The sequence below is a fragment of the Taudactylus pleione genome, unplaced genomic scaffold, assembly GCF_031769625.1.
Source record: "Taudactylus pleione unplaced genomic scaffold, aTauple2 ptg000451l, whole genome shotgun sequence".
In the NCBI taxonomy this organism is placed as follows: Eukaryota; Metazoa; Chordata; class Amphibia; order Anura; family Myobatrachidae; genus Taudactylus; species Taudactylus pleione.
Window position 1 is genome coordinate 6,811,937 of NW_028284853.1, and position 12,709 is coordinate 6,824,645.

At 44.3% G+C, this 12,709-nt stretch overlaps 1 protein-coding gene across 5 annotated transcripts in view; it reads left to right on the plus strand.

Moving 5' to 3' along the window:
* Window positions 1–12,709, plus strand: part of LOC148505546 (dynein axonemal assembly factor 8-like) — a 145,884-nt gene that overhangs the window by 47,664 nt on the left and 85,511 nt on the right. For all 5 annotated transcript variants that reach the window (XM_088448187.1, XM_088448190.1, XM_088448192.1 and 2 more), the window contains 9 exons: window positions 507–695; window positions 783–935; window positions 1,534–1,728; window positions 7,616–7,726; window positions 7,811–7,955; window positions 8,067–8,382; window positions 8,463–8,521; window positions 9,765–9,919; window positions 11,374–11,515. In XM_088448187.1, coding sequence (XP_088304313.1) covers window positions 507–695; window positions 783–935; window positions 1,534–1,728; window positions 7,616–7,726; window positions 7,811–7,955; window positions 8,067–8,382; window positions 8,463–8,521; window positions 9,765–9,919; window positions 11,374–11,515 — 1,465 coding nt within the window. The remainder of the gene's footprint in view (window positions 1–506; window positions 696–782; window positions 936–1,533; window positions 1,729–7,615; window positions 7,727–7,810; window positions 7,956–8,066; window positions 8,383–8,462; window positions 8,522–9,764; window positions 9,920–11,373; window positions 11,516–12,709) is intronic.

Below are 12,709 nucleotides of genomic sequence, written 5' to 3' on the forward strand. Positions count from 1 at the left end.
AAGTTAATTGTACCAAGTAAAATGGATTTGCTGTTATACCAACTGTTTAGAAGACAGACCAAAGCTGGCAATTTATTGAGGGTGGTGTGATGTTATTGCATTAGATATGCCTAATGTTTGTAGACACTCCCTAACTGTATGTGAAAGCCTGGATCTTCAGTGACGGTCCCTAGGACCATGGGCAATGCTGGGAAGTGGGTGTAGTCTTGTGTACAGTATGTCTATAGTTTGCAAATGGCTGAATAAAGAGCATAGCAGTTGAAACCCATGCATCAGTGTCCATATGAATGCATATACAAGCATACAAACAAAACAGGTGGCTGTTGTCTTATAATGACTCGTCATACATTTTGAATAGAATAAAAAAATTGTGGATATAATATACCTGGTAATAAGATATTTTATATGGGGCAGAGTAATGAGTAATTCTAGTGTATGGAACAGAGATTAGTAGGGGGCGAGTGGCCAGCATCTGTGAATGACCAGCATTGTATACTCCTGTACAGGAAGCTTCGTACTGTCCAGAGATAGACTCCTTACCGGAGAGACGTGGGGTAGAGAAGCTGCTCCTCGCCGTACGCCTGTCCAGCTGTGGTCAGGTTATTATACCAGGACAACACAGCGGTCGCTGTCCAGTGTCCAAACTCTCCGTGGCCAATACCTATCACGCTTTGCTTGCCTGGTTACTCTCCTTGGTGAGTAAAACTCCTGTGCTCACAGTCTTCATCGCTAACATGAGATGCTCTCTAATAGCCCTCACCATTTCTTGTGTCTTATCTCAGGTGTCGCCATTAAACCCTCATGAAGAGAGTGTTGCCCCATTCCAAGTACTGGGGCTTCAACAAGTGTGGCGAGAGGAAGGACTGGCATTGTACGCCTGTATCTCTCCCCATGGTGTAGCAGTGCAGAGTACTCCCAAGGCCCGAAAACACAAGGTGAGAGAAACATACATGATTAACGTCAAGGACAATGGAGTCCATGCAAAGCACATTAGTACGACTCATCATTGATGCCAAATGAATGTTTTGCTTTGTATCTGATCTGACCTAATGCCGGACACTTTTCAAGCTCCAGTGTGACCCAGCACCTGAGCAAGTTACTGCATTATTCTGGTGCCAGCCCTGACCTTATTAAACAGCTCTTGTCCATATTGTTACTTCTCTCACATATATCATGATTGTGGAGTCTTTCAGATATTGGAGGTATCTCTATATTTCATTACTACATTTAAAAGACAACTAAACCTAAAATACAAGTTAAATAACGTAAACGAGTACTAATGACAATTAGAAAGGACAGGAAGTCTGCTGTGCATAGGGAGAACTCTTCACCCATTATAACCACTTCACCTTAAACATCTGTATGTCCCATAACCTTCTGAAATAATGTCATACACATATTCAGCTGTTATTTGAGCTCTTCGATACAAGGTCATTTCTACAGTATTTCAGGTTTTGTGATCTTTTTTAATAGTTGAGTAATAAATAAATGGTGGTGTGATGTTGCGGTGTGTTATTTGACTGACTGACTCAGGGCAAAGAAGACCGCCGAGGGACATCAAGTTTTTACAAGCAGACGTCTCTGTTCCTGTCACACAACACCCTGCACAGCATCACCTGGTGGAGTGAGGCGGTAACACAGCAGCTGCAGGGGCAGCTCTTCACGTTGAACCTGGAGGTTCCAGCCATCAGACTGAACAGCATAATAATGTTGAATCCTGACCCACAGGTAAATGAGTCCACGTGCTATGCCTCTGAATACACAGACATAACTGGGGACCGTTATAAAGTATTGGATGTAACTGTGAAGACATGTTCTGACTGTCATTTCTCTATGATGATAGTATGACACCTTTCGGGTCGGTTGCTATGAGTAATATATTTTTCCCTTACCGTTACCTTTGGAAAAGTTGGTGCGAGAGGCTGTATATTCTGTTGTGTGGTAGTGGGGTGACGGATGGTGTGAGAGGCTGTATATTTTGTGTGGTAGTGTGGTGATGGATGGTGTGAGAGGCTGTATATTCTGTTGTGTGGTAGTGTAGTGACGGATAGTGTGAGAGGCTGTATATTTTGTGTGGTAGTGTGGTGACGGATAGTGTGAGAGGCTGTATATTCTGTGTGGTAGTGTGGTAACGGATAGTGTGAGAGGCTGTATATTCTGTGTCGTAGTGTGGTGACGGATAGGGTGAGAGGCTGTATATTCTGTGTGGTAGTGTGGTAACGGATGGTGTGAGAGACTGTATATTCTGTGTGGTGACGGATGGTGTGAGAGGCTGTATATTCTGTGTGGTAGTGTGACTGATGGTGTGAGAGGCTGTATATTCTGTGTGGTAGTGTGGTGACGGATGGTGTGAGAGGCTGTATATTCTGTGTGGTAGTGTGGTGACGGATGATGTGAGAGGCTGTATATTCTGTTGTGTGGTAGTGTGGTGACGGATGATGTGAGAGGCTGTATATTCTGTGCGGTAGTGTGACAGATGGTGTGAGAGGCTGTATATTCTGTGTGGTAGTGTGGTGACGGATGGTGTGAGAGGCTGTATATTCTGTGTGGTAGTGTGACTGATGGTGTGAGAGGCTGTATATTCTGTGTGGTAGTGTGGTGACGGATGGTGTGAGAGGCTGTATATTCTGTGTGGTAGTGTGGTGACGGATGATGTGAGAGGCTGTATATTCTGTTGTGTGGTAGTGTGGTGACGGATGATGTGAGAGGCTGTATATTCTGTGCGGTAGTGTGACAGATGGTGTGAGAGGCTGTATATTCTGTGTGGTAGTGTGGTGACGGATGGTGTGAGAGGCTGTATATTCTGTGTGGTAGTGTGGTGATGGATGGTGTGAGAGGCTGTATATTCTGTTGTGTGGTAGTGTGGTGACAGATAGTGTGAGAGGCTGTATATTCTGTGTGGTAGTGTGGTGACGGATGGTGTGAGAGGCTGTATATTCTGTGTGGTAGTGTGGTGACGGATGGTGTGAGAGGCTGTATATTCTGTGTGGTGTGACGGATGATGTGAGAGGCTGTATAAGCTGTGTGTTAGTGTGGTTAACGGATACTATGAGAGGCTGTATATTCTGTGTGGTAGTGTGGTGACGGATGGTGTGAGAGGCTGTATATTCTGTGTGGTAGTGTGGTGACGGATAGTGTGAGAGGCTATATATTCTGTGTGGTAGTGTGGTGGATGATGTGAGAGGCTGTATATTCTGTTTTGTGGTAGTGTGGTGACAGATAGTGTGAGAGGCTGTATATTCTATGTGGTAGTGTGGTGATGGATGGTGTGAGAGGCTGTATATTCTGTGTGGTAGTGTGGTGACGGATGATGTGAGAGGCTGTATATTCTGTTGTGTGGTAGTGTGGTGACGGATGATGTGAGAGGCTGTATATTCTGTGCGGTAGTGTGACAGATGGTGTGAGAGGCTGTATATTCTGTGTGGTAGTGTGGTGACGGATGGTGTGAGAGGCTGTATATTCTGTGTGGTAGTGTGGTGATGGATGGTGTGAGAGGCTGTATATTCTGTGTGGTAGTGTGACAGATGGTGTGAGAGGCTGTATATTCTGTGCGGTAGTGTGGTGACGGATGATGTGAGAGGCTGTATATTCTGTGTGGTGTGACGGATGATGTGAGAGACTGTATATTCTGTGTGGTAGTGTGACGGATGGTGTGAGAGGCTGTATATTCTGTGTGGTAGTGTGACGGATGGTGTGAGAGGCTGTATATTCTGTGTGATAGTGTAGTGACGGATGGTTTGAGATGCTGTATTTTCTGTGTGTTAATGTGACGTATAGTGTGAGAGGCTGTATATTCTATGCGGTAGTGTGGTGACGGATGGTGTGAGAGGCTGTATATTCTGTGTGGTGTGACGGATGATGTGAGAGGCTGTATAAGCTGTGTGTTAGTGTGGTTAACGGATACTATGAGAGGCTGTATATTCTGTGTGGTAGTGTGGTGACGGATGGTGTGAGAGGCTGTATATTCTGTGTGGTAGTGTGGTGACGGATAGTGTGAGAGGCTGTATATTCTGTGTGGTAATGTGGTGACAGATGGTGTGAGAGGCTGTATATTCTGTGTGGTAGTGTGGTGACGGATCGTGTGAGAGGCTGTATATTCTGTGTGGTAGTTGTGGAGACGGATGATGTGAGAGGCTGTATAGTCTGTGTCGTAGTGTGGTGACGTATGGTGTGAGAGGTTGTATATTCTGTGTGGTGACAGATGGTGTGAGAGGCTGTATATTCTGTGTGGTAGTGTGACGGATGGTGTGAGAGGCTGTATATTCTGTGTGGTAGTGTGATGGATGTTGTGAGAGGCTGTATATTCTGTGTGATAGTGTGGTGACGGATGGTTTGAGAGGCTGTATAATCTGTGTGTTAGTGTGACAGATGGTGTGAGAGGCTGTATATTCTGTGTGATAGTGTGGTGATGGATAGTGTGAGAGGCTATATATTCTGTGTGGTAGTGTGGTGACGGATAGTGTGAGAGGCTGTATATTTTGTGTGGTAGTGTGGTGACGGATGGTGTGAGAGACTGTACAGTCTGTGTGGTAGTGTGGTGACGGATGATGTGAGAGGCTGTATAGTCTGTGTGGTAGTGTGGTGACGGATGATGTGAGAGGCTATATATTCTGTTTGGTAGTGTGGTGACGGATGGTGTGAGAGGCTGTATAGTCTGTGTGGTAGTGTGGTGATGGATGATGTGAGAGGCTGTATATTCTTTTTGGTAGTGTGGTGACGGATGATGTGAGAGGCTGTATATTCTGTTTGGTAGTGTGGTGACGGATGGTGTGAGAGGCTGTATAGTGTGTGTGGTAGTGTGGTGACGGATGATGTGAGAGGCTGTATATTCTGTTTGGTAGTGTGGTGACGGATAGTGTGAGAGGCTGTATATTCTGTGTGGTAGTGTGACAGATGGTGTGAGAGGTTGTATATTCTGTGTGGTGACGGATAGTGTGAGAGGCTGTATATTCTGTGTGATAGTGTGGTGACGGATAGTGTGAGAGGCTGTATATTCTGTGTGGTAGTGTGACAGATGGTGTGAGAGGCTGTATATTCTGTGTGGTAGTGTGGTGACGGATCGTGTGAGAGGCTGTATATTCTGTGTGGTAGTTGTGATGACGGATGATGTGAGAGGCTGTATAGTCTGTGTGGTAGTGTGGTGACGGATGATGTGAGAGGCTGTATATTCTGTTTGGTAGTGTGGTGACGGATGGTGTGAGAGGTTGTATATTCAGTGTGATGACGGATAGTGTGAGAGGCTGTATATTCTGTGTGATAGTGTGGTGACGGATAGTGTGAGAGGCTGTATATTCTGTGTGGTAGTGTGACAGATGGTGTGAGAGGCTGTATATTCTGTGTGTTATTGTGACAGATGGTGTGAGAGGCTGTATATTCTGTGTGGTAGTGTGACAGATGGTGTGAGAGGCTGTATATTCTGTGTGGTAGTGTGACGGATGGTGTGAGAGGCTGTATATTCTGTGTGGTAGTGTGACGGATGGTGTGAGAGGCTGTATATTCTGTGTGGTAGTGTGACGGATGGTGTGAAAGGCTGTATATTCTGTGTGATAGTGTAGTGACGGATGGTTTGAGATGCTGTATATTCTGTGTGTTAATGTGACGGATAGTGTGAGAGGCTGTATAATTTGTGTGTTAGTGTGACGGATGGTGTGAGAGGTTGTATATTCTGTGTGGTGACAGATGGTGTGAGAGGCTGTATATTCTGTGTGGTAGTGTGACGGATGGTGTGAGAGGCTGTATATTCTGTGTGGTAGTGTGATGGATGGTGTGAGAGGCTGTATATTCTGTGTGATAGTGTGGTGACGGATGGTTTGAGAGGCTGTATAATCTGTGTGTTAGTGTGACAGATGGTGTGAGAGGCTGTATATTCTGTGTGATAGTGTGGTGATGGATAGTGTGAGAGGCTATATATTCTGTGTGGTAGTGTGGTGACGGATAGTGTGAGAGGCTGTATATTTTGTGTGGTAGTGTGGTGACGGATAGTGTGAGAGGCTGTATATTCTGTGTGGTAATGTGGTGACAGATGGTGTGAGAGGCTGTATAGTCTGTGTGTTAGTGTGGTGACGGATAGTGTGAGAGGCTGTATATTCTGTTTGGTAGTGTGGTGACGGATGGTGTGAGAGACTGTACAGTCTGTGTGGTAGTGTGGTGACGGATGATGTGAGAGGCTGTATAGTCTGTGTGGTAGTGTGGTGACGGATGATGTGAGAGGCTATATATTCTGTTTGGTGACGGATGGTGTGAGAGGCTGTATAGTCTGTGTGGTAGTGTGGTGATGGATGATGTGAGAGGCTGTATATTCTTTTTGGTAGTGTGGTGACGGATGATGTGAGAGGCTGTATATTCTGTTTGGTAGTGTGGTGACGGATGGTGTGAGAGGCTGTATAGTGTGTGTGGTAGTGTGGTGACGGATGATGTGAGAGGCTGTATATTCTGTTTGGTAGTGTGGTGACGGATGGTGTGAGAGGTTGTATATTCTGTGTGGTGACGGATAGTGTGAGAGGCTGTATATTCTGTGTGATAGTGTGGTGACGGATAGTGTGAGAGGCTGTATATTCTGTGTGGTAGTGTGACAGATGGTGTGAGAGGCTGTATATTCTGTGTGGTAGTGTGGTGACGGATCGTGTGAGAGGCTGTATATTCTGTGTGGTAGTTGTGATGACGGATGATGTGAGAGGCTGTATAGTCTGTGTGGTAGTGTGGTGACGGATGATGTGAGAGGCTGTATATTCTGTTTGGTAGTGTGGTGACGGATGGTGTGAGAGGTTGTATATTCTGTGTGATGACGGATAGTGTGAGAGGCTGTATATTCTGTGTGATAGTGTGTTGACGGATAGTGTGAGAGGCTGTATATTCTGTGTGGTAGTGTGACAGATGGTGTGAGAGGCTGTATATTCTGTGTGTTATTGTGACAGATGGTGTGAGAGGCTGTATATTCTGTGTGGTAGTGTGACAGATGGTGTGAGAGGCTGTATATTCTGTGTGGTAGTGTGACGGATGGTGTGAGAGGCTGTATATTCTGTGTGGTAGTGTGACGGATGGTGTGAGAGGCTGTATATTCTGTGTGGTAGTGTGACGGATGGTGTGAAAGGCTGTATATTCTGTGTGATAGTGTAGTGACGGATGGTTTGAGATGCTGTATATTCTGTGTGTTAATGTGACGGATAGTGTGAGAGGCTGTATAATTTGTGTGTTAGTGTGACGGATGGTGTGAGAGGCTGTATATTTTGTGTGGTAGTGTGGTGACAGATGATATGAGTGCCTTAATATTTTGTTGTCTGGTAGTGTAGTGATGGATACGAGAAGTTGTATATTTGCAGTATTGTGGTGAGGGATGTGTGAATGGTTTTCCATTCTATGTGATGTTGAATTGTTGAAAGGGTTGTATATTTTGTGTAACAGTAGGATGAGCAACAGATGGGAGGGATTGTAGGTGTTTAGTAGTAGGGTCAGAGAAGGTAATAAAGGTTTTGTGTGTTGTACAGTAGTGGAGTGCGAGTAGGTAAAAGTGATTGTGTAGTAGTGGGATGAGGGAAGGTAATAGGTTTTTGTGTATTGGGTGAAATGATTGTGTATTGTGTATGGTATCAGTGAGCTGTCTCTATGTGCTTATTAGGCAGTGGAGAAAGTATTTTCTTCATCCTCTGGATTCTTCTGGCAAACACTGGAGACTGAGGAGAGGTTGAGGCCACTTTCCCCCAAACTCCTCATGGATAGTGAGATGGAGGTAAGAATTCCCACAGGCCCAATACTTACACATACAGTACCCTATTCCATGCAGCGCCCTTTTAAGCCTGTTGTCTCCCCTTAGGTAGTCCCTGTTACATTATGTGACACTCTTCTGCAAGATTCTGTTGCGTTTCACCATGCTCTACACCTGATTCTCACAGCTGGGCTGGATGTGTGTGGATTAAGACTGCTCTACCCACAAGCCTCTGCTCTACAATTAAAAATAGGTATTTGGTAATGTTGGTCTGGAAACATCAGTTTTGCTGCTAAACCCACTTGAAATGAACTATGCATACCCATTCTCCCATAACTATCAATATATTTTATCTTGTTTTCAGACTCATTCCCTCCCCTCAGTCCTGGAGGGGATGGCAATAGTCCACCAGTCCTGATTTTGGCCTTTCGTGGGCACCATGCAAGCGAGATATTGGGGAACATTTCAGGCCCTTGTGACCCCCAGCTTGCCCGTCTGACAGACCCAAACTCAATAAATGCTCTGTATGGTCACTCAAGAGAGAATCCCCTCCTGTATTACCCCCGAACCTCAGGACGCATATGGAGGGATCTCAGCCTGTGGTTCGGGGGGAGAATACCCAGTAATGGGAACTTAAAGATTGGCATTCAGAATCCACCAGGGAGGAGCACACATTCCAGGTAACAATAGGTAATTGCAGTGTCATTATATATTGCATTGTTGTTATTCTGATATAACTGGTGATCTTTTCCTGACTCAGATCTCAGAACACCACAGAAAAGTGTCTGCCCCCTGCACTGCTGACAGCCACCACTAGAGGTAAGTAACACAATTCAGGCAATCTTCACCCAGTTGCTAAAGGAGGTGAAAATAACCTTACCCAGATTAATTTATTGGTACCCTCTAGACTAGTTGCTGCTGGGTCTTGCTACCTTCTTGTTGCTACAGAGCTCCATGCCCACTAAGACAAAAATTATTAATGAATCGGAATTCAGAGTTTAAAAGAAATAAGTCTGGAAAGCTCTCAATAGGGTTTTGCATGCATTTTCTTAGATATATCTGGTGACAACATAAACAGGCTTGTCTGGTGATATACTTTCAGGAGGGTTGCACAAAGTTTCAAGAGAATTGCACAAAGTTTCAGGAGGATTGTACAAAGTTTCAGGAGGGTTGCACAAAGTTTCAGGAGGGCAGGAGGATTGCACAAAGTTTCATGAGGGCAGGATGATTGCACAAAGTTTCAGGAGGGCAGGAGGATTGCAAAAAGTTTCAGGAGGATTGCAGAAAGTTTCAGGAGGCCAGGAGGAATGCCCAAAGTTTCAGGAGGATTGCACACATTTTCAGGAGGATTGCACACATTTTCAGGAGGATTGCACAAAGTTTCAGGAGGGCAGGAGGATTGCACAAAGTTTCAGGAGGATTGCAGAAAGTTTCAGGAGGGCAGGAGGATTGCCCAAAGTTTCAGGAGGGTTGCACAAGTCAATAAATTCACATTATCTGAAGGTTGAAACCTTTGAATTATTGACTGACATTTCCGCTAGATGCTGCTTCTCAAGAGCTGGGAGTGCAGTTTGAGTACAGGCGCACATCCACTAGGCCATATTAATGATTGCATGATTACGACATCGTGATCGTGCAATCGCTCATTAATCGTGCGCAAATCGTGCACTATAATGTCGGAAACAACCAGTGATGCCGTTTCCGACATCCATCATCGCCCGGATATGCCAATAACGACAGATTGACCATGTTCGGGGATGAGGGAGCGTGCCTACACTGAATGACTAATCGTCAGTGTAGGCACTGCAGGGGATGGGGAACGATGGTACGATTATGATGTTGTAATCGTACCGTCTTTTCCTAGTCGCCTAGTGGATGTGCGGCTTAGCCCCATTTTCCTGATTTATAACAAACCATTACTTCATTGTACCTGTAAACGCTGCTGCTGGACAGTTTGATGCACGTTGGGCTCGGCTATAGGGGCACTGCTGTTGATTGTACAGGGACACTAAAGGCGGCATAGCTCATCTCACCATTCTTACTTCTATACTGGCACCTCCAGGTGATGTATTTCTCGTGGTCTCGCCTGTCGTACCACCATATGCTATTGGAGACATTATTGACACATGCTGCCAGCGAGGATTCACCCTGCACGGCGTCCGTAACCTTCGTTTCTCCGCTAAGCGTGCTGCCATGTTGAACATGTCTCCATCCCAGGTACAGGATACAGTATTGAGTCAAATTAGAATTAATGTTCTTAATATAGTTATGTATTTAAAGGCTTTGTAGATTTTTTGTTTTTAGGGGTTATGGGGCAGATACACTAATACAGCAGAAACAACTCCCCATCTTGCTTGCGCTAAGAAATATAATAAAAATGCTGAAACAAGTTCTCGAAAACATTCTGTGCCAAAAGAACTGTGTTAGGGGAGCGTTTGCAAACGCCAGTGACATGTGGTTCGCTAGTGCCGGCAACCATCCTCATCTCCATCCAATATTAGAACCTGCCTGTGATCATTAGCAAATGATTCAACTTTTCCAGGTGTATATCCGTCTGTCGCCAGGCCTGCATGCGTTCACATTTATGTAAGCACACCCTTACTGTACTTAGCCTTCATCAGGACGCCCCCTGTCTCGCTCATCAGGCGCAAGCCACTGGAGGCAGGCGTAAGCAGTTCAACGATGGAAATCATGGGTGCATATGCGTTCGCACTCTGTCCGCTGCATGAACAGCGCAATTTCACGCAAGTTGCGCCACGCCAACTGTTCGTTCTGCATAAGCCCCTCTGTGCGCAATATAGACCCAGATTATTGGTAAATACAGTCTGAAATAAAGGAGTTATACAGCTACGTTATAGAATCATGTTGTTTTCTTATTGTCAGTGTTGTGATCAACAAAACTGATTACATGGTAAAGTATAAAGGGATTGGCAAAGCCTGGCAGATAATCCATCTGGCTCCTTTATCAAACATGTTTTCTTCCTTCATCTGTAAGGGGCATAGAATTTGGGTTAGATCCACTTTTTGGATAGCAGAACAGATCAGACCCCTCCTATCCCCTGTGCCTACCGACTTCTCCCTATTTCTCTTCCAGAGCTCTAGCTTAGTGGTTCCCAAACTTTCTTGAATCACGGTGTCCTAGAGTATCAGCATTTTTTCCATGCACCCCTAGGCCAAAAGTTTCTTATTGAGAAACTATGCAAAAATGTGGTGGTGGACAGGGTTTGGCTTCTATTTGTCCACATATTTTATTATTGGCTGCCCCCAGCACTGGTTTTGCCTATCATATTAACCATAAATAATTTGATTTGGTACTGAACCACCAACCCAATTTTTAGAGGGATTAAATACCCATTTAATGCACTTAAAACACTTTAATTTAATAACCTACTTACCTACTCTTACATTTTGGGGGCTCTTTATGAGAGTAGACAAGCATCTTGCATGCTTGAGTTACAATATCATGGTCTCAACCCCACTTAGAATTCCATGGGGGTGGAGCTATGATGATACAATCATGGCACCACACTCCACACACCTCCCACCTGACTGACCCCTCTGGGATTCTCCTGGAGTGTTATCGTTGTAAGTTGGTCAGTATGTTTAATGAATAATGTAGTAACTAGTAATTTGAGCATGACCATTCCCAAAATATTATCATTATTTTGTAGCTGCCAGTCTTCTGCCCAAATACGCCATCCACCCAAGCACAGCCGGAGCCCTGCACGTTCATACCTGGGCCACGCCTCCACAGCTTGCTCCTCCTCCTCAGGAAGGAGAATGCTGGACATCACACACCAGCCCTCCTCCACGGTGAGATCATTTGTACAATATTAAAGTAGCTTTATTCATTTACATGCATTGCATTACTGTGTGCTTCTAAAGCTGGGACATATGCAAAAGTGCTGTGCAATGAGATTACTAACAATGGAAGATAATGAATATCCACCAGTATAGGAGGTGCAGAAATCACTACTCTCTCTTTTTTTGTGTTTTGTAATCTGTTTCGACTTTTGTTTCATACTTAAAATAACTGAACCCAAAAGTATGTAGTCAGCTTGGAGGTTTCCACAAATGCTGTACATAAAGCAAAGTGGAAGTTCTAGGACTGAGGTATTGACACCTGACTGGTGAGAGTAGTCTGATTTGGCAGTCAGTAGGACCATTACATTGGGACCGCCTGGATTTGGTGAATAGCGCATCCACGGTACAATTTTGTTTTCGTGAACTGCACCCAAAATTAAATTTTACATTTTGGGTAGACTTATCCTTTAAATACAGAAGGAAAACAATTTCCATGCACTGGCAACTACATTTGTTTGAAAATAGGGAATTATCTGGTAAGGTGATAGCTCAGTCTTATTGGAGTGTAGAAATAGCTACAGGATAAGTATTATTGAGAAGCTGTACTGGAGGGGACAGTAGGTGGCACTGTAGCTTAAGTTGACACTGAGTAGTCTCTCTTTATTGTGTAAATGTACTCTAATACCATCTTTGAGCTAATCCTCCATGTTATGAAGTTTACATGTACTAGTCACAGTAACATTTATCTAAAAATATTTCATGCTTGGACAAACAAGTATAACATTTAGCAGTTTGCGGTCCCAGCTGTTCTCTGCAGGCCCTATTATTTTCTCTCATGACCACGTGATCTGATACATGTGCAGATGAAGCAGCCATTATTGAAACATTTAGCTAACTTCAAGCCATTAGGTGTTCTATGCTTATTCCATTGAATGGGGGCATCTTGTGCCCTACAGAAAGTCCATTGTCGTTTCTTCCATCTGCAATAGACCTATTCCACCCTATACATTATTTTCACTTCTTGTATCCTATCCACCTTAGCTTGTGCAAAATAGGACATTATTGGCAGTTCACGCTAACTCTACTACTAATACTTGTTACAGTGTGGAATTAATATTAATGATAATACCTTAATATTATAATAAATGTCATAGTAGTACTGTTATTAATACTTCATTAATATAGGTAGTAGTAGTAGTAGTA